Raw genomic sequence first — 22,468 nt, 5'->3', positions numbered from 1 at the left:
GGAGCAAGCATACGGTATAAAAAAAAGTGGTTGCTTCCTCTGGCATAGGAATCGATAAAACACGAAACTGAATTGTGCAGCGAAATCTGCAGCAGAGCATGATTTGCGGGTCAGCGGCTGTCTTGTGGGTGGGCTTGGTGAGCGACGTCCTGCTGGAGGGTCGCTTCGGCAAAGGTGTACTGGCGTCATTTCCGTGACGAATATGACGTTAGTGATATCTTGGTGTATCCGTGCGTAAAAAAACTTTCGTGTTAAGCTATAAAACCAGAAAACGAACACTCAGTATAACCAGAGTCCTTCAATGCTTTTCTGGTATAACGTACGCTTTGGTTCTAAAGGTTGCTTCCCCGCAAGAAGACCCGTTCGGCAGGGGTGAACCCTTTACAGCCCTCTTGCTTCGTTGTACTGGCGTGATTTTCGTGACGGATATAACGTCACTCAAATGTTTGCGTGTCCCGTAATAAAACACTTTCATGTTAAAAACGACGGACAAACATCATGGCTTAAGATGTATAGTTCGACATGTGGTTTACCTGGGCAGTCTAGCCTATATCGCGTAGCTGGCTTGATTGGTTGAGCCTTAACAAGTGTGTTCTCTTTTTAATAATGCTTCTGTATGGGACTAGTAACTCCATTTGTACATACGCTCTAAATTAAAGGAACTACATTTCACCTCGGGCCTCGCCTACAAGTAACGAAAGCTGTGGCCAAGTAATATTCGCACGCGTATCTTCGGCTGCCGTTTATGCAGAGCCTGACGCAAGATCCGTGCCGATCAAACCCCTGCAGCCACGGTGGAACCTGTATCGGCCGCTACAACGCCTTCACGTGTCTCTGTCCACCAGCCTGGGAGGTAGTCTGAACGTCATCGCTCTTTAATGAAGCCGTTCTGGCTGTGTTCGCGCCAGGAGAGTCCTCGGCTCACATTGGAGCGCTGAATGTTTGACATACTTGACCATGTTGACGCTTCTTAGCGCTTTCTGCTAATACAGCTCGAAAAGACAAAGGGGCATGAAGACAAAACACAAGTTTGGTACATTTAAATGATTTCCTCGTTAGAATGATACTGACACCACTTCTTACGTAAACTTCGCTCAAATAAGCTGTATAATTAGGAAAAAAATGGAATGACCATGCGACCCACTAGCTCATTTCCCGCAACAGAACTTATGATGTCATATGCCCAGCTCTGCGATTGGCGGAGGCCGGCAAATGCAAACGCAAATTAAGCAGAGCTTATAAGCTTGCCGAACGAGCTATTTGCGCTAAAATTTAGGCCACATTCTTTTTAAAGAAGTAAGAATGATGGGGCCAAGAGTGGAAGTTACGAAAGCACACGTAAACATAGAAGTACCGATGCGTACCTATGCTCGGTTTAGCTGCACAGCACTGCGGGCTTTGGGGTTGTCGCAGAAGACACCGAACGATTGACGCAAGCAACGGTGTCTTACGTGACCATATTTGTCGAGCGATCACTATGTTTCCCGAAACGATTATTTTCTCCCTGAACAAAAACAAGACAGTTTTAAATACGGTCAAAAACAAATCCAAGGCAGAAAACGGCTTGCCGCGGTATAGTAGTGTCATCTAGGTTTACTAACGGTAAACAAGGCTTCGCAATCGGCTGAAGAGCGGTAGATTTCTCTGATGTCATTGCAGACCACGAAAACACATGATTTCGCGGGAAAATCAAAATTTTAACTGAAATTGATTAATTTCTCAGAGAATAGAGTATCGTTTGCCTCCGGACAAGCGCTGAGGCACTAAAAAACACGGAATCTTTCGAATAAAACAAACTTGTATTTTGTCTACATGGCCCTTTAAACTTTTTATTGTGAGTATGCTTGACATTGAGCGGTAAGCCATGAAAACACTGCGACTTCAATTAACTTGGTTTGGCATGCAGAAAGATTTGTTAATATTTTCGTGAGAATGACTGTTCGCTAGGAATACGCTACATGAAGACAAACAGCGAATCAGTTTACAAAGGTTCCTTTTCTTTAAAAAAAAAGAAGAAGAAAAACATGCGGGCCTCGAACTTTTGAGGTCACCGCTGTCGGGAAACATAACCTAATTAGCTGAAATTTCTGCCAAGTTGCTGCTTTTTTCTTTGAAAAGTACGTTACTACACACCAGAAAAGTTAGCGAAAACTAAACGGTAATGACATATAACAAAGCAGGTAATAGAGACCAAAAACGGGAAAAATATCATCCACACCCTTTGGTAAGGGCGGGAGAGGGGGGAGCCGGATGATATTTTAGTAGTGAGATTCAGCATTATGCGTTTTAGTACTTTGCGTGTGTCCGTGACGACGAAATATGTGCGAGAACTTGTTGAAAAACATCTTCCCTTGATTACACATATTCAAACTTTTTATAATGGTGACATTCACCACCTCGGTTTTCTTTCTTTGAGTTTTCCACTGCTACCTCCCCTTTTTCGTTACTCACCCGCAAAAGTTTTCTCATGGCCGTCTTTGTCGCCCAGGGACCACGGTGTGAAGTGGATGTGGACGAGTGTTCACACTACGCCGGCAGCGACCTGGGATGCCAGAACAACGCCCGGTGCATCAACACTCCCGGAAGCTATCGGTAGGCAATAAAACCCGGCCCCACCTACACGTCACGTATTCAAAGATTTGGCCCAAGGCTCTGAGCATTAATTCGAAAGAGAATACGTCCTTCGGAGTGGGTCTCAACCTGTTCCTCACTAGTTTGACGTGGGAGATATAACACCCCTGTTCCTCTGTCAACCGAGGTAAAAAAATTCCCCTTGCCAGGGAATGAGTAACGGAATCCTGATCCCGGCTTTTCTAGGGCGGCAGAGACACGCTCCTCAGTGATGCTTTCAGCATTAAAAAACACGCTCGCCCGAGCATGATGCACACTATGCACGCTGCTTGTTCCGGTGTGTATGTATGCGTCATCAAACTCTCTACAGGAATAGGTTAATGCTCAGCACATTCTTTCTGTTGCCCAGTTCAATGAAGTCAATAATCGTGCCGCAACGAGAAATTCAGTCAGAGTAAAGGAAATACTAAAATACATAGTCCGTCGTATTCAAAATGGCTGTTCAGATAAATTAGCTTGGAGGAAACATTAGCGGTTTCATTATTGTTGTGATTGTTCGCCAACTTCGCCAACTGTCCTAGATTAGGCGCTTAATTTTTTTATTATCATGTGAAAGCTGGGAACATAAAATACTCTCTCAAATCCGAATCCGCTCTATACGAGCACAAACTTATCGCATCTTGATAACGCGCCAAAATTAGGAAATGGACCTTCGCATGGATGCCGTAAAGAAGCTGGCGGCTCCTGGAAAGTTTTTGTACCTAAACTCCAAAGCCGGAGCAACGATGCGTTACAAATGCACCGGGAAGCTGCTAAGGTACTCGCTGGACTTTTTCAATGCGTCACCGCTTTCACTTTCTTGTGTCGTGCGAAGGGGCGCGAAATGAACCTGACTGCTTTCGTTGATGTGCTTGGTGCGTACGCAGTTGCGAGTGCGCCCAAGGGTTTTACGGCGCTCGTTGCACGCAACACGAGGCCAGCTGCACGACTGCGACCTCATCATCACTGTGCGACCACGGCACCTGCGTCAGTCTGCCCCAGACGAACAACGTGAGGCGAATTTCTTTCTATTGCGGTACTGCCGCTATTACGTCAATATGAGCCGCAGGTTTACAGCACCGTTTTTCCTAAAAAAAACGGCAAAGTTTTTGTAAATAGCAAAGGATATCTCTTTAAAGTGATAATAGGGCGTGGTTAAGGGCATTTCACCTGTCTCTGGTTTCACTCTTTGTAGAACCCGGTGTGTGAATTCAAGTGACATCGCATGGGTAATCGTTGTGGGTGTCATTTACAGCTTCGCTTTCCAATCACCTTCACAGGGTGGATTGGCGCGCACTTTTGTGCAGTTAGCGAGCTTCAGTTATCACCCCTTTCTCTTAGCGTAATGTAAAGATGCGCCACAAAACCAGTGAATTAGTTATTTATTTCTATGAATTTGTTATGAAGTAGTTACAAACTTGCTGTCGTGTAATTTGCGCCTTACAGCCACGTATAACCCGCTCGAAATAACGGTCTCTGTGTTGCTCTTCTAGCTATCATGGCACTGAATAATGACCAGTTAAATAAAAAAGTGTGATTCAGTGCCCCATGGATATAACTGTGTCCGTTAATTGTTGGCCCGCCATTTTGAAAGCATGGTTGATTCGACACATTACAGCACTAAACATCCGTCAACAAGCCTGTGTTCCCATGAGTCAGCTTAGGAACTATTGGGCTGATATGCCTCCTACGTATAAAGGTTAAATGAACGCATGGTTCACGAACAGTGTTTGGTTGAGTTGTGTTGGTGAAGAAAATGAGTGGAAATTTTTTTTTTCATAAAACTAAATGAAGCCCAAACCCGATGTTAGGCGATCTCATTTCTCCGCCGTCTCTGCCGCCGCCGACGGAGGCGAGGAGACGGGCAGCAGAGACGGAGGAGAAGTGGCATGTCATGCGTTGGTGTGAGCTTCCTTTATTTTTGTAACTCCTAGCGCATGCGTAAGGAGCGCGCACGGCCGTTGCACGTGCCGTGGCGGAGCGCACAGTGGGGTCGAGAGGTCGCGTGACGCTGTCACGTGGCATTCAGAGAGATCGCAGGGGTTAAACCCGCAGATGTGCTCGATGAGTGTACCGTCTCTCTCCCCCGTCCCCGAGTGCGCTCGTAGCTCAATCGGTAAAACAACGGGCTCTCGCTCCGTTACTCTATTAGTTGCAGGCTCGATTCCTGGCGGTGCCAGTAGCTTCTTTTATTTGTTCGCGGGAATTTTCCGTTTACACCAGTGGTCGCAACAGAACCCTTGGGGGGTAGAGGTAGAAAGCTTCGCTTCAAAACAAGCTTGTGGTTTAACATGCACGTGGAGCCAGGTGCGGTACTGCAGACAGGCAGCACGTTCCGATAAAGCTTCTTCGCCGCAGCCCCCGTACATGTGCCTGTGCGAGCAAGGCTGGACGAAGGGCTTCGGCCAGCCGGCGTGCTCGGTGGATGTCGACGAGTGCGCAACGGGACACCACTTCTGCTCCAGGAACCCGCCAGTCGCCTGCATCAACTTCCCGGGAGGCTTCGGCTGTGGACCTTGTCCCAGCGGTCAGTACTTAGAGCCCACGCTTCTGCGTCAGGCAAAATCGAAATGACGGCCAACTTCCCTGCTCACTAGAACGTCTGTTCTCTTTCATGCTTTTGCCGAAGAACGTGTAAAGGGGTTTTCCCCCGCTAATTTGTCCTATTAAAGCTTGCGCTTAGGGAAGACACGCTGCTATTTGGTTATCTGAGAAAGCTATGGAAATTTCGCGTTTTAGTGGATATAACCAACATGAACTAGTTATCTACGATGAAGTTAAATGTCAAACCCTTAAAGTGTATTTATGAATGAAGCTTCGTTTTAGTAACCTCTGATACGACCGAGAGCTATGTTCTCACCTTAAACCTCACTGAAAACCTTCCTTCCTAAAGCGGAACGGCTTTGCTGTTTTCAAAAGTGTTGTAAGTGGTTCTACTTCGAGTGCTTTTGTTTTTAGTTGCCTTAACAATTATGTCATGAAACTATTGGAAGTTTTGTGCATTTACACTCGCTTAAGTGACAAATAAGACACTTAAAACAGCGGGTTTTGAAGGAAAGCATTGTAGAAATTTTAAGTATTTCAAGGTACGACATTACACGAAGTTTCGAAGCCTGCGTTCCGTGCGGAACGGAGGCTTCAAAACCTTGTTAAGCACAATTCAAGGCCTCTCTTTATTCCAGGCTACTCGGGAGATGGTTACAGCTGCGCTGACATTGACGAATGCCTGACCAACAACGGCGGCTGCTCCCAGAATCCCCGCGTCGATTGCTTCAACACGGTCGGCTCGCGATTCTGCGGGCCCTGCCCGCCAGGTGAGAGAAACATTTTCTAGTTGTACGCACCGTGTAGTTCATCTAAAACTCGCGTCTTAGATGTGCCGGTAGCTTATCTGCTTCCAACGGTATGTGTGCACGCGGGTAGCACTTCTCTGAGATATTTTGCCCCAGCCCGAGAGAAAATCGCAACGAAATATCCAGTGCGTTCGCGTTCCTTAACGGAGGCTTAGTGCAAACTGTGAGCCTAAACTTTTTTGCCCCCCCCCCCCTTTCCCCCCTCGTCGTTTTTTTTTTTTTTTTTTTTTAGTGTGCATGTGCGCTCGTAGAAAAAAAAACAGCACTGCACCACTTCCTTGCTGTCTCACGGACCATATTTTCTGGGGGCGCACTATTTGTCTGAAATGTAAGGAAATTTTAGGAATGAGCAAAAATATCGGGATAGCAAAGCAGGGATAACAAGCTAAAAATGTCGCAATAATAGCTTGAGCTAAATCGTTCACAGCGAAGTGCTCGAACGCTCTTGGTCACATTTCGATATGGATGTCGGGATTTTTCTGTAATTGCTTACCCCGTGTTTTCAGCATGAATTCTTTTTTATAATATTGCATGCACTGTTGTCTTCTGCAGGTTACGTTGGTGACGGCGTGACATGCAGTTATGTTGGAGCCTGCAATGTCAACAACGGTGGATGCAGTCCCCTTGCCCGCTGCATCGGTGAGTGCAACGTTCATTACAATTACTCTCACAGGCACTGATCTAGTCCTTAAAAAGTTGTGTGGAGGAACCTACAGAGCGTGGTTTCCAACCAAGTGCTTTTAAAAAAATTCACGCATCTCCACGAAGTGAATCATGACGAGTGGGCGAAGAACTGCGGATCGTTCTCGCGGTAAGTCACCCGTGGCATTGCCCACCCGCGCATGTAAATGAGTGACAACGCGTGTGTACAGTATATACAATTACAATACAATCCAATCCGATACAATTCAAGTTAATCCAACCCAATCCAACCCGTTTCAAAGCAATCCAATTCAATCCAATCCAATGCTCCTCGCGCATGCGCAACACTGTGTACACGGACGCCAAGCCCCGGACAAAGCGAGGTCTTAAGGTGCTTCGCCCCTAAAACAAATAGTCCAACAACATGTAGCTGGCACCGGGCGCTGACAGATCTTAAAGGAGCCATGAAGAGAAAATACAACTTCGTTTAATTTGAAAGAACTAGGATTCAGTATATCACTCAGCTCCAATCAGCCACAAAAGATGTTTTTTAACGAAAAAAAAAAGCAAGAAGTATTTAATAACTTTCAAATTTTGCGCCACAGTGACGTGTTATGAGCAAGAATGACGTCATACGGGCCAACAATAAAACATAACTTTCAGTGCGTTAACTGCACGTTAGCGTTCAAGTAATGCGGTCAAATGGAACTAGAGGCCCCATTACAGACGTCCAGTCATGTGTCGTCGCTACAGGTCAGTTAGGCGGCCGCCAATCGCACAAACAAGGTTCCGTGACGTCATAGAAAAGTTGCGGGAAATTGGCTAGAGGGTCGCGACTGCTTCAAACGTTTTCTTTAATATCTCCGTTATTTGTTCGAAGATTGTGATGATATTGGTATCATTTTTATCGGAACTAAGCAGTCTTTCTAATAAACCCAACTTGTTTTTTGTCTTCATGGCTCCTTTAAGGGCTGAAAAATGACTTGCGGCCTCAAAACGGTGAAGATCGAAATACAACTTAGGCGAACGTTTCCCGCACGGTAAATTATTTTCGTCGTTGTCAAGTGCGTTTTCATTTGTAGGATCATTTATTCTCTCGACAGCTGTTAACTCGAAGAAATGGGAACCGGACGTGCGTGAGAGCGTCTTCTCGAGAACTGTTGCTACATTCCTACCCCCTTTTTTGCCAATTTTTTTCAAGCGTTTGCCCTCCCGTTTCATTCGGACGAAACTGCGCCTTCGTACTCCCCGTCCTTCCTCCACCCAGCTCAGCAAATGAGTTGCGTGCCCTGTGTGTGTACGGCCTGTGCCTTGTGTGTGTAAATTCCTCTTCGTTCGCACCATCTTTCTCCGCAATATCAGGCCAATGCAGTACACTCTTAAAAAGAGAGGTTGTGGCATTCACTAACGGAACACTAACAAGTTACTTGTCCCAGTATACACTAGGTACTCACTAACTGGAGGTAGTAAATGCAGCACTGGTCAGGGTTACTAACTGAAGCAGGCAGTAAGCACCACTACCTTCACTAGTACAGTCATAGCGATAACAGCATTCTGAGATACTTGCGTTTACTAACTGGCCATGCATAACCCAGTCCTAAGCACGACCTTAATCTAGAGTAAACTATATACTTACTACACCCAGTTAATTTCCTAACCATGCGATTGCTAGTGGCAGAGCCTACGTGTACCGTACCACGGGGTAGTAAGGTTCGTAAGGAGTTAGTAAATGCAGCCGTATTACACTTTTATGACCTGTTTTAAGTGCGAATGCACTTCTTAAGCGAGCCTGAATCGTCCGCCGCCGTAGTCCGCATAGCAACAGCTGCGGGTGCGCGCGCTCCTCGTCTTCCCTAGCAACGGGGGGAGATGGGCGCGCGCTGCCTGGCCGCGTCCCCATGGCTCATTCTTGTTGTTGTTCCTGCTGACATGGCACATACCCACGTGGGGGATTGGCCAGGAATCGGGCGTAAGAAGGGCTAATGCACCCGCTTAAAGGAGTACTGACACGAAATTTCAAAGCTGAGATCCGCTCTAGCAATCAAGTACAACGACAACACAAATAGGTGTCTGTGAATAAATGCATCTTTCTTTCTTTGTAGTTGTGTGTGTGTGTGTGATCTCTCTTTCGCGAACATTACCGAACCGCGCAAATTCAACTCCTGCATTCGCACTTTCACGTTCTTCCCCTCGGGAAAATGCGGGGAATTTTTTATTAAGAGTGTAGATCTAACTAGCCATGCAGCAAACGCTTGTGTGAGAACAATGAGCCCGACGTAATGCCCCGCTGACCCCTTTACTCGGCAGTTCGCTCCGGCGGGTTCCACGAGTGCCTCTGTCCGCCGGGATACGTGGGTGGTGGAGTCGGAGCCAGCGGTTGCGTGCCCCAGGGTGAACCCGGAGGGGTCGTCGTGCCATCGCCGGTGCAGCCGCCGCTGCTGGACCCGTGCGCCGCTCGTCCTTGCAGCCACGGTTTTTGCCAGGTTCGCACGGCAACAGTTACATCCTCACAAGATGCTTTGCCGCTGAAGAAGTCGCGAAAATGGCATCCATTATCGGAATGAAGAGCGGTGTTGGAGATTCTTCTCCTCGTTTGACACTGAGACGTGCGCATAGAAATGAATAAAAAAATAGTTAAAGGAAGAGGCATGAGGCCCTGGTATGGGTTAGTGTGAAAAGGACATGGGAAGAGACTTATTACAAATTAAGCTAGAGGACCTAGCAATTGTTTAACAGTTTTGCTCTCGATGGTTGCAAGTACGCTTTGAGTGTTCAGATAGCCCTGGTCGTCTATTATGTAAAGCACAGCAATGAAACAATTTACAGGTACTCCAGTTGTGCTTCTAGCGTTCTGGCGTTAGCGGGAACAGGGCAGGCGCTACCCTCTGAACTGCACTGCCCCAGTGGACGCACTCTGTTCCCTCTGCAGCCCCGGGGGAACGACTTCGTGTGCATCTGCGAGACCGGCTACAGCGGCCGCCTGTGCGACCGCACGAGAGACGCATGCGCCAGCGAGCCGTGCCACAACAACGGCACGTGCATGAGCGGACAGGGGGGAAGCTTCGCCTGCAGCTGCACGCCCGAGTGGACCGGCGCAACCTGTGACGAGCCCCGACAAAGTGAGTGCCGCGCGCGGCAGAGCTGCAGTTCAGATTTTAAAGCGAAGCTTTTTATAACTAACTGATGGCGTCCGTACCCCAAAACGCACTGCAGGAAAGCCAACTTTCTCTGACGATGATGATGATCATGGAGGCTTCTCAAGAAAAAAAAAACGCTTTACGTGGTCGTAATCGAATATGGGTCCCTCGCACTATGAAGGCGACGTCTATCCGACTGCGCCATTCGGACACGGTTGAAGCAATCTCTATTTTGAGAGGTGTACATGGACGTGCAAAATTACACAGAAAAATTGTGCACATCCGTCCAACGAAGACGACGGTTGCGCGCGAAGCTTTCTTCATGCGAAATCAAAAGGCGAAGGGTCAAAGCCAAAGCCACTGGGATCCAAACTGCGTGCGAGTCAAAGTCAAAGTACGAAGCGTCTGCGATTCAAAGTCCGAACTAGCACGACAACCAAAATCCCTCGCGAGAAAGCTTTGCTTTCAACGCTTTCAACCATCGTCGTCGTTAGACGGAGGGGCGCATGATATTGCGCATAGTAAATGTTGACAAAAAAAGAAAAAAAAATTCACAGCATATCCACGGGGTGAATGATGATGAGTGGGCGAAGCTCCTGAGGGGAAATCATCGGTAAAACCGTGACTCTTCAGTGAAAGTTCGCCCACTACATCTGTGTCCGAACGTAACGTCTAGAAAGTCTCGCTTAAACCGCGCGTCGGCACCTTGGGGCTGAGCTCGCCTGATGCGTTTTGCAGACGCCTCACGAGCTCTCACTGCATCGGGGTCTGCCTGCCGATACGCGCGCTTTCTCGCCGCTTCCCGTTCTCTGACGTTTTGGAGATCCTCTTCGCGCCGCAGCCGTGCCGCTTCGCGTACGGCAGGGTCCTCGCGCCGTTGCCGTGACGCTTGGGCCTCTCGTTCTCGAACGCTGGGATCTTGGCGGAGTCGTAGCGCAGCCAGACGACACGCTTCGGCCTCCCGCTCTCGTACGGCAGGATCTTGGCGGCGGCGTCGCGCAGCTTCACGGAGCGCTTCTGCCTCGCGGGCTCGCACATCTGCAGCCTTATCCATCGGGCGACTCCGAGCGCGCGCCAACAGCGAACGGATTTTATTACAACGCTCCCCGCCATCTAGTAAACAATCCAAGAACTAAACTACAGGCAGCCACGCCATCTAGTAAACAATCCAAGCGCATCTTTTCATCATATACAAGTACCGCCATCTAGTAAACAATCCAAGAACTAAACTAGAGGTAGCCACGCCATCTAGTAAACAATCCAAGAACTAAACTAGAGGTGGCTACATACATACGTCGAGGATGGACAGACCCACGCCTTAAGGAGCTTCGCCCCTAAAAACGAATTTTCGTGGTATGTTCATCTGCCTTGCACATAAACGTTCGTGTGAGTCAGTGGCCGCAGTAAGGCTCCCCAATTCCGAAGTATTAAGGTTGCTCCAAAGCAACTTTAGCCCTAAACTATGACAAACTACGTTTTGTGCTCCTACGACTAGGGTTACATGCTACATAACGCCAAACTATTGTTTAACCATTTGGAAATACCTGCCTGCCATTTTCTTTGAATCCGGCGGTTATATTTTTCCACAAATAAAGTGACCGACGATTGTTGAAGGTGGCACCTGCAGCGCCTATTACCTAGCAAGTTCAGAAACAAAACTAATTTCTTCAGTTATGATGACAAACTTTAATTTTACCCTGCCGTCACGTATGACAGCGGCCAGGTGCTCGCCATTCTGAGCTGTGGTTGTGGGCGTAGAAAAAAACACGCTACAAAACCGTCGGGCCGCCTCCTCTGAGCCCCCTAGCGGAAGTCAAAATTAGACGTTACTCAGCTCTTATTATCAGCGATGCAACATCTACATGCCCAGGTATGTGGAAAGCAGTTACGTGAAGTGTCATTAATGTCCCTTCAATGTGTCCGATGGTTGAGTAAATCGGGTGCGGACGAATGCATACAGCTTTGTACCTCCAACACGAGTTTATGCCGCCTCATTGCAGCAATAAAAAATTAAAGCCGTTCCCCTCAACGTTGAGGCTTGCTGGAAGTATGCAGAGCAGTGATTCGCCACAATGGCCTGTAGCGCCGTTATGCGCTCACTTCTACCAACCAATGCCACCCAGATTTCCCGCCTCCTCAGTGCTCGCGCGCCCCTTGCCTGAAGCAGCGCCAGCGGGAGGTTTGTTCTTTTAAAGACGATAGTCTTTTTTGGGCTACTTAAACCCAGAAATTTTGTTCTGTCTGTATGTCTGTTTGTATGCCTGTCTGTCGGTCTTGACTCCATTCAGCCATCCGGCCAAAGTAAAATGGGTACTGCACAGTAGTCTTATATACTCACAGCCAAATGTAAACGTCTAAGCCCGGTTTGTATGTTCATACTTGTCAACTTTGTTGAACAAGAACAAGACATTACGCAAATATAAGAGAGGAAATTATACACAAGAGATATTTACAGTGTTCCTTTATTAAAAATTCATGGATGCTTGGTTTTTCGATAGCAAATGATATTCTACATCTACTGCAGAAAACCGCCGCCTGCCGTTGTCCGCGCCACCTCCTAACGGCATATGAGAAATCACGCGGCAACAGCAACGAAAGATTTAACTAGCTAGGTTCCACGTTCTGCTTGGAACGCACGTGGAGCACGGCAAAGCGGTTCTATAAACCTTGAAGTCGGCCGCCTGGATTCACGCGCGTTTCCGCCGTACCTGCGCTGGCGTCGAGGGACCCGGCCTGTAGCAGTGGAACGCGGTAAATTCAAATCGCCTTGAGCAAACCTTTAGTGTGTTTACCTTAGAATGAGCTCGACGGAACAGGAACAGCATGAGAGGTGAGCGGGAAAGGAAAGGGGGACATTTCCTTGGCAAATGTCTACAAAGACTATCCTCTTTTGACGACATTTGCAACGAAAGGAGCAGATACGCGGCCAATTTTTGTGCTTGCTTTTCCTCCAGCACGTGCCGGCGTTGCACCACCACTTTGTTTTTCGCTTACTATCGTAAAAAACAACCAAACTAGCGTTCCTAACCAAATGAACGCGGGCGCTGCTGGTTAATTACGTATATTTTGCCTCAAATGTACCTGCAGTTTTCTTTGCGCTAAACAACGGGGAGATGTATGCCATGCGCCAGTGGCTCATGAGTTTCGAACGCTTACGACTATATAAACCGCTTGGCTTTCGAAGCCTCAGTGGGACGCCGCGATGACAGAGCGACGTGCGGCTCTATTTGGGTCCAGCGAGCTAGCTACGACGACAAGGCCAGCCCCTAAAGCGCTCTGCACTTAAAATGATGCTACTAGTGGTCTTTTTTGTTTAATTATCCCATCATTCTGCTCTACTCGCAGGCTGCGAGGACACTCTGTACGGCCTGAACGGGACGCTTCGCTACCCAGAGACGGGAGGGCAGTACGCTCACAAGCGCGACTGCACCTGGATCATCCACACCTCGCAGGAAAAGGTATTCGCGTCTTTGTTTTCTACTTTCAGAAACTACAGTTTCTACAAGCATCGTACGGTGCCGCCGCATGCACATGCACACAGCAGCGGGCATAAGGTGTCCATACACGGCTTTGGTTGTCATTTTTTTTTCTCCGCTGCTGAAAACCTGAGCAACGCTCGCTGAAATAAATCTGTTGCGTTTTATGCGTCGCGATTACCAAAAGACGGCAAGTACTGGGCCGTGAGGCTACGGTGTAGGGGAGAAATAAATTTTTATTTCACGAGCGCCGGTGCTGCTGTCAGGGCATCCGCCCGGTGGGGGCGTCCCTTCTCTGGTATGCCCTGGCCTTGGCTGGCAGTCCAGGCCCTCTTGCGGAGCAAATTTCGGAGATGTTAATTTCGAGAGTAGGGATACCGCCCCAGGTACTTTTACGCTCGACTGTGTTGGCGCGTCCATAACTTCCTCCACGGTGTTCTGTGCTGCGCATGGTCCCAACTTTAAAGCAAGTGGAACCATGAACTTATACACCAATATCTTCACGGCGGATGCGTATGCCATTTTTCTTGTTGAAAGTCATATTTTTGAACAACAAATCCCCAAGTCTGTGATTTATACAGACTCATTGAGTGTGTCGTACGTGCATTCTCACTCGCAAAGTCATCCAAAAACCACATCTTCAATCTCCTTCTTAAAACAGTTATCTCTGCATATGCCTTGGATTTTGAGTTCACTGTGTGTTGGGCGCCCGGGCACTGTGGGATCGCCGGGAATGAGACAGCGTATCAAATGGCCGCTGCTGCTGCCCTTACAAGTACTGCGGACATAGCAATACCCTACACGGGACTCAAGCCACACATCAGACAACACCCTCGCAAAACATGGTAAACAGACTGGAGTACGCAGACATACAACAAGTTACACATAGTAAAACCACGTTAAGTACGATGTTCTGTTTACTCACACAACAGATTCATCGACGTTGCCCTGGCTAGATTACGGATAGGACACACACGTGCGACACACTCCAACCTGCTCACTGGCTCCTCAAGTGCAGCAGGTGGGGAGAGGGTCTATCCGTAATTCCCATCCGCACTCAATGCACTGCACTCGATACAACACGACGGAAGCACTTTCCAGAGCTGTACAGACAATACATTCCGCTACAACCAACACTCTTTCTGTCCGACGATCCCATGTTTTTTGGTCAAGCGCATTTTGAACTACAGTCAAACCTCGATTTAAAGAAGCTCAGGGGAGTCGCGAATTATTTCGTTATATCGAGAACTTTGGTAAATCGAGTTAGGCATTTCTTGGTCACTTAATTCGGTACATTCGATTATATACTCTAGTGGCATCCAGCAAGCTTATACGGCGTCATAGATTTGCGAAACGTAAATGCTTCGAAAATAAAATTGCGGCCCGCAACTATAAATAGCGACCACGAAAATTGTTACCTGAACAAGATTGCCCCCCGAGGGGGCAAGAATTTATTTCCCACCAAAGAAGTCAGTCACCTTTGCTTGCGTGAGCTTTCTAAGCAACAACGGCCGCACGGATTTCTCATAAGTCTGTAGAGCGTATAAACAGTACTGGTGGAATGTCATGTGCTGCAGCCTCATCACATTTCTTTTATCCACTTGTTTGCCCCAGTTGGCCTTGCTCCATTAATAACCAATTATTATCACCATCATGACTGTAAAGTAACCCCCCTGGATATAAATAACTCATCTAAACTGATAACTGACTTCGTTATAAGCGCTAATTCGCTAATAGCGAGGATGATTTGCTCTTCCGGCACTGCAGTTGTGACCGCAGAAAACCTCGAACAAAGCGAGAATTCGAATAAGGCGATTTCGCTATAAGTAGAGTTTACTGATCCGTTCCACCGACGTAGGTGCTCAACCTGACGTTCCCGGTCTTCCACTTGGAAGAAGGCCACGAGTGCGCGTTCGACTACCTCGAGGTCCACGACGGCCCGACGTCCAATCGGCGCACCATCGGCCGCTACTGCGGCACCACGCTCAGTGGCACGAGCATCGTGTCCGGACAGCCGGCCGTCTACCTCCACTTCCACTCGGACAGCTCAGTCGCCGGGGACGGCTTCACTATGGAGTGGACGAGCGTCGAACCCCGTACGTTCCTTCCTTCCCCCGCTTTCGCCCGGTGCATATAGTGCCCGGCTAGACCACAGCCTACTTGTAAGAGCTCCTAAGCCTTGAGTTCTTTCCGATGTACTTTCGCATGTCTAGCCTTTCACAAGTCACGGCGCAGAATGCTCTTACAGTACGGGCATAGGAACCTCCCGTGCGGCACGGGATGCATTACTTGGTTGATCTGGAAAATCAGCCCTGGCTGCGCAGGCAAATAAATTTTTCGAGGAAGCCTCGAGAGTATGGCAAGGTTAGCAATGTTCATTCATAAATTTGAATCACAGAAAATGTGTCTTGAGGGGTATGCGAAAAATCAAAATAACCGCCGCTAAACCACCGTTGTCAACAGCGTTTTTTATACCCCGTGTGACGGATGTTGTAACGGGAATTCTTGCAGTGAAACGAATTCGTATGTTTGCAAAAGGGTGAACTGCTCGGTTATTTTTAGGGGCTCGGGCTGTCGGCGTCTCCTGTCGTCGTCTCATCTAGTCACGGTACTAGAACAACAAAACACTCGTTTTCCAACACCTCGCATTAGAACGTAACGCCTACTAAAAGAAAAGGTTATAATAGATAAAACTAGTTCAAAATAAACTAACATGATTTAAATATTTGTGGAACGCTTTAACAATCGTCCCCTTCAGCAATCGTCAAGCACAAGCACGAGCTGTTTTTAGGCGGGTTATGATTTGTGTTGCACTCAAATACCCACCAGTTCTCGACGCTAGGCCTCATCGGGTCGGCGGGTCTGTCGAAGCAAGAAAAGGCATACTTGCCTGGTGCCGGGGCATCGTTGATCACCGAGGTCGAGCCCCCGGGGCGAGACGCGGTCATTGCACTACGCTCGCGTTGACCCCTGCCGGTACCCAAACTGGGCAGATGGGGCATGAAAATTGCTGAAATCCGATTCAACGCAAGAGAGGGCGCCACCGCCTCAACAAGCGCGTGATTGCTCCTCCCACCGGCGCTTCTCCGGCGCCCAATCAGCGCGAGGCGTGGGGCAAGAGAGAGACTTACAACCTTTAAATACACTTATACACTGCATGCTTTGCCTCTCCGCGGGTTTCAGGTTAGTAGAGATGGTCCTTTTTTTCAGAAACATTTTGAACATAGTGTAAAATCCAACGGACTGGTCAAAGGAGTGGACACTTGGTTCTAGAATCTCTCAGTCGAGTGTAGAAAGGACCGATCTTAAAACTGCAGAGTGCGGCAAGACGATGCCTGAGGCGAACGTGGGATCGGTCAGCTCCCCGGGCTACCCGGATCACTACCCGTCCAACCGGAACTGCACGTGGACGCTGACCGTTGCTGCAGGCAAGCGAATCCAGCTGCACCTGGCCACGGTGCAAATGGAGCACCACCCAAACTGCTCCTTCGACTACCTCAAGGTGATCGGTGTTTCCTATTCCGCTCGGTCATGCTTGTCCACACATGTCAGGGCTGCAGTGACTACTGGAGAACAATTTAGAGGCATAATAGATTATAAAGGAGGGTTAAATTCCCTAAATGTGGCGCAGCCGCTAGTAAACATTTTAAGGTATTCGATGGGATAATCAAATACCCAATTCGTGAAGCTTCCCTAACAACACCCGGACAGCGTTGCACAACGTGCTGTTTAAAAAAATGTGTTTCAAATAGTCACGTAAGTTTACCTTTATCTTGGCTCGCACATTGTTTTTATAAAGAAATCCCTGATGCGAAATTGTTAAAGTTCAATGCATACGCCCTCCCCCCACCCTTTTCCAACCCCCCCCAAAACAAAACAAAACAAAGCTGCGTGGATATGCCGTCGCAAACCTGCACAGTTTTAAGGCGTTCTTCACGCTTCTCAATTGCGCATATTTCTTCACGAACTTGCACGGTATAGGCCAAGCAGCGGAAATGCTTCCACAAACCTTGAGGTGATTTCGTCGCTGCATGAGACCTTTTCGCAGCCCCGCATATGAGCATAGCAGTTCTCTTTTATTATGGAAGGCAATATTGTGCGTGTGCCACCCAAACGCTCACGTACGATGAGACTGAAGGCTGCATGGACTCACCCTTAGGCATCAAAGGCTTCGAGCGTTAAAAAATATCCTGTGCATAAGCGCACCTATAGCGGCAACACACGCGTGACTTCACTCAAGTTGTAAGTTGACGGGGTGGTAAAATTGGGTTACAATATCTAATTCCTTCATTGGATCCTCAGTCTATAAGTGTTCCGTACGTATGACAGCTACTGCAAATAATTATACAGCCCTCCACTACGGTGGTCCTTAATCGAAGGCGTAGCCTCGGCACGTTTAATCCCATAGTTATTCTTGGTTAGCTTAATTTGTTTTCTTACAAGCCCCGATTCCCTTGTTCTCTAAGGCAATCCCATGGTTCAGATTCACCGCAATGGGCCCCATTTGTTAGCGGCAGTCAGTTGAGTGCATTGTAATGAAGCTCAACTACGGCACATGTTCAGCAAGCGGCGGTAACTTAAGATGTACGATGTGTTAACATGACGGAGCGTCGTGGCTCTGCAGATCTACGACGGCGCGAATGATGGGGACCGTCTGCTGGCGACCTTCTGCGGCACCAACAACTCGGCCAGTGAGCGTCCCATCCTCAGTTCGGGACACAACATGCTCGTGCAGTTCCATTCAGACGAGTCCAGCACCGACACAGGTTTCTTCGCCACGTACGCGGCAGTTCCCGGTGAGCCCATGTTTCAACAATATTTCGTGCTGCGCGCCAGTCATCCACACCTCTTTACTGACCCTACCTGTCCAACCTGCGGGGCACTCGACACTCACTACCATTCCCTCTGCGAATGCCCCGCAGACCCATACCCCCCCCCCCCCCGTTCCCTCCCCTCTCCTCTGGGAGAAGATGTTGCGTGACCCGGGGGAATCAGGCCAAGTCATGACCACCTCCTGTGCCCTGGGGGTCACGGCGGCCCTGTGGGCCTCCTCCATCCCCAATACCTGATCTCGACAGACGAAAAATGTATTCCTTCCTTCCTTCCCGTAAAGACGTGTCTTGACTGCTCAGAGTCGCCCTAATAAAAAATACCAGGGAAATTACACCCGTCCTTTTTGCCAACAAATGCATTGCCTACAATTACTATCTAAAGATTCGTCTAAAGCGAGTCCCTATAAATGTGAAAGCCCAGCCGGATTCTGTCGGGGCTTAGCATGTGAGAAAGTCTTCTGGTTTACAGTGGAGCGAACGTCTTCGCATTTGAACTTTTACTGTTTCAGTCTTTTACCTGTTTTAAGGAAGCCTCAGTTGATGGCGCCATTTCACGCGGACGTACCGCACGAACTTGGCGACAATTTGTTGCTTTATAATAAGAAAAAAATTGAAAAAAAAAACTGTGGTTGATTGCCCTGTCATAAGAATTAGTAAAACACGAAAGTGAAATGTGCAGCGAAATCTGCAGCTGAGCATGATTTGCGGGTCGGCGGCTGTCTTGTGGGTGTGCTCGGCGAGCGACGTCCTGCTGGCGGGTCGCTTCGGCAGAGGTGTACTGGCGTCATTTCCGTGGCGGATACGACGTCGGTGAAATATTGGGGTATCCCGGCATAAAACTTGGTGTTAAAATATAAAACCCGAAAACGAACAACCTTAAGTATAACCAGAGTCCTTCAATGCTTTACTGGTCACGAAACTTCGGCGCTCGCTTCATATAGGGACCGCGCGCGCCACTACAGGCGCCACCGCCGCACGAAGGTCATCCAGATGCCGCGCGTGCGTCGTATTGGCCAGCTCTTGGCGTGCAAACGCTCGCTGCTTTTGGTGTCTGCGCGCTGATTTAAGTGTGTTTTTTTTTCGTAGTGGTTAGCGATGAATGGTCCAGTTATTGTGTTTATCACCTGCCTTCAATGCGGTGTTATTTTTCGAAGTAAGTTACCGTAGACTTCGTCCGCGAACGGCAACAACTTCTGTGTGCTCTGGCACAAGCGCTGCGCCGTCGTGTTTACAGATTTTTAAATCTATATTGCTTCTTTTCTTAAAGCAAAGTTGTAAATACCCCACATACGGTAGCGGTGTAGTCACGGACTGCTGCGGGCCTATCGATAATACAATAAAAAAACTAAAAGAAACCAAGTACGCATCGTTCAGACTACGCTTAATGAATCCGTTGATTGCTCTAGAATGCCAGAACGCTAAAAGAGATAGCCCAATAGTATTGTCGTTACGATGAGTGGGTACATACTTGAGAACATCTAAAAACGCTGCAGAAACACGAAGGATCAAAACACGAAGAGATATATGTTGCACCATGTGTCTTTCTTCTTCCACACTTTGCAATCCTTGCAAAAACAGGAAGCGAAAAAAGAACAATAAAACTGATTTTATCACACGCAACAAAAAATTTCAATGTTGCGAAGGGAGACAAAAGAGCGTGGTACAGTGTACAAAAATTTATTTTTTCGAGCTGCGATGTGCAGTACACGGAGGAAAGAGAATATTTCCACGTAGCCAAGAACGACGCAAAGCTTTTCTGAACGCAGCAAGCTAGCGATCTCCTGCACTACAAAAAACTAGAATGAAGTACAAACGTCTAAGAAGCAGTCCGCAGTGTGACGTGAACAGATGAACGTCGATGAAGTGAGTTGCGCGGCGTTTGTTATGCATGCATTACTATTGGAACGTTATTAATTTCAAATCCATGGAAATAAGATCGAGAACATTGTCGAAGAAACAAAAAATCAAGTTAGCGACAAGGTGGCACCCTTTCCATGTCAAACAATATTGCCCGACGGGACGTACGACAAAAAGAGCAAACGGGCGCTCCGCTCCGGTTGAAACGCCAGATAAGAAACCGGAATCGGCCACGCGCGGTTACAAAACAAACAAAACGAACCATAAGGGATAATTCGCGGAAATATGAAAAGTAAAAGCACAAGGATGTCCCAAAGCTTTTTTACACGCGAGCCTGAGCGCAAAGTAATACAAGTTTGCAAAAAGGTAATGAAGCACCGCTACAACCTGACTGATATGACAAAAATCCGGCTTTAAGTTAGCCTTGTACAATTCTAGGCCCACGATGCTCTCAAAAGGGTACATTGCTTTTTCCATTCTCACACACAGTGCATTTCCACACACTGTCGCACACTTATAATCGAAGCTGAAATCTCCCGTTGTTTGCCTTGGAATGGCGCCCCTCCATTTCTCACACAGCTGCCCGTCGCTCGGTCAACGGAACAAAAAAAAAAAAAAAACATTTTCTGTGGTATCGTTGTACAAGGAACGACATCCCGGGACGCAACACATGTTCGGCATCGTCGTTGCACTACTTAAGTCGCATCACAAGAGCGCGATATGCACGTTACATTTTTTTCCCGCCCAAAACAAATACAACTCGCTGCGTCTCCGCCGTTCGAGCCAGCGCAACGCCGCCCGAGGAGTGACCTCAGTGAGAGGGTGGCGCCACCACGCGGCGGCCAAACGCAGCATATGAAGCTCTCCCATTGAGTTACGCAGCAGTTTCGTGACCAGTAAAGCATTGAAGGACTCTGGTATAACGTACTCTTTGGTTCTAAAGGTTGCTTCCACGCAAGAAAACTCTGTGTGCAGTGGTGCACCCCTTAGAGGGCACTTGCTTCGTTGCACTGATGTCACTTCCGTGACGGATATGGCGTCAGCGAAATCTTGGTGTATCCCGGAATAAAACACTTTCGTGTCAAAAAAAGCGCACCCGCTAAGTCAGCCGCTTCCCCGCTCTCAACGCGGTTCAACGTGTATAGCGTCGTTGCGGCAACGCCTGCTCGCAGCGGTGCCCGGCTGCGGAGGAGTGATGTCTCGCGACAAGGGCCGCTTCTCGTCGCCGGGCCACCCGAGCCCGTACGAGAACGGGCTGCTCTGCGAGTGGGAGATACGGGCGCAGCCCGGAGAGCGAGTTCGGCTCAGCTTCGACCGCTTCGAGCTCGAGGGTCACCCTTCCTGCCGCTGGGACGCCCTCGAGGTACACGCCCGCCACTCGCTCCACGTGCGCTAGAAGCCAGCCTTAGCAGTAGTGTTTGTTTAGCAACGCTATGTACCCCCGGAATTAACAGCGCCGATGTCATATGTCCCTAACTTCTCTTATGTCACTCAACGGAGAATCTAAAGGAGAGAAATGAAAACTCAGATAGAAATGTAAACTTTGTTTAACGATTTCCAACACAAATCTTTGTTACATGCATGAAAGTTCGTACTTTCACGGATGCGAAACATCGAAGCGTTGTTTCTTTTTTTTTTTTTAGTCTATGAGCGCCCTACAGTTCTGGTAGTGCCAAAATTCATCAGCCAAAGAGATATATGTTTCAGCTTGAACTCAGGCGGGGCGAAGTTTAAAAACCTGACATAGTGCGATGTACAGATGACGCGATACGAATAGTACGATGTATATCAAACGTTACGAAAACAAAAGGACGTTATATATTTTATGGACGCGTTTTTCAGCTGTGAGGCGAGCCAGAGTAACGCAGGCACATTGCCACACTAAAAAAATAGCACTACAAACAAGCCTCACATTTCTCCTCCTCTCACTTTTAAATGTCAATTTGCGTTTTGCGAAGTATTCTTACGTCAGTCACGCCGAGGAAACGTTCGCTTGACGTGTTTAACATCTTACACACTCATCTCCTTGCATTTTATTCCCGTTCGTTTATTTTCTTTGACTCCTGGATTTACGTTCCCTGATAGGCATGAGGAAAAATTGTCAGCCCAACGAGCAATTAAAAAATATGACAAGTGTAACGCTTAAGGACAGGAAATGACCATCCTATAAGAGAAAAAAACTCACGTTTAAAACGATATATATACAGTAATACCTCGTTAACTCGTACTCGCATATCTCGAAAAATCGGCTAACTCGAAATTTTCCGCGGTACCGAACCATTTCCTATACGCCCCATGTATTTGTTGCCCTTTATTTCGAAGTATGTTTGGGCCAAACTGCGGATATCTCGAAATCTTGACTGAGAGTAGTACGAAAATTTCGCCGCCGCGCACCGTTTCCCATGATTTGCGCGGTGCTGCCGCGCCGAAGTCCCTGAATTTTTTTCTCGTTTAGCCGCGCCTTCTACAAATCCGATGTTTTCCCCAAACTTGAAGTCTGAGCCTAGAGGCATATCAACATCGTCAAGCAACCCTGTGGCACGTTTTGTGACGGTAGAGAC

General features: G+C 48.0%; 1 protein-coding gene and 1 pseudogene across 1 annotated transcript in view; both read left to right on the top strand.

Moving 5' to 3' along the window:
* The window catches only part of LOC144179721 (cubilin-like), a 158,025-nt gene that overhangs the window by 17,136 nt on the left and 118,421 nt on the right, over positions 1-22,468 (top strand). The window contains 13 exon segments of the mRNA XM_077708164.1: positions 752-853; positions 2,489-2,592; positions 3,498-3,621; positions 4,969-5,137; positions 5,793-5,924; positions 6,516-6,602; positions 8,913-9,088; positions 9,535-9,724; positions 13,088-13,200; positions 15,077-15,314; positions 16,536-16,720; positions 17,843-18,014; positions 21,080-21,270. Coding sequence (XP_077564290.1) covers positions 752-853; positions 2,489-2,592; positions 3,498-3,621; positions 4,969-5,137; positions 5,793-5,924; positions 6,516-6,602; positions 8,913-9,088; positions 9,535-9,724; positions 13,088-13,200; positions 15,077-15,314; positions 16,536-16,720; positions 17,843-18,014; positions 21,080-21,270 — 1,983 coding nt within the window.
* Positions 16,101-16,245, top strand: LOC144180760 (U1 spliceosomal RNA; annotated as a pseudogene).

The sequence above is a fragment of the Haemaphysalis longicornis genome, unplaced genomic scaffold (assembly GCF_048455015.1).
Source record: "Haemaphysalis longicornis isolate Haplotype H1 unplaced genomic scaffold, Haemaphysalis longicornis Haplotype H1 scaffold_4, whole genome shotgun sequence".
Classification (NCBI taxonomy): domain Eukaryota; kingdom Metazoa; phylum Arthropoda; class Arachnida; order Ixodida; family Ixodidae; genus Haemaphysalis; species Haemaphysalis longicornis.
Note: the sequence above shows the minus strand (reverse complement) of the source record. Positions and strands in the feature narration are given on the sequence as shown.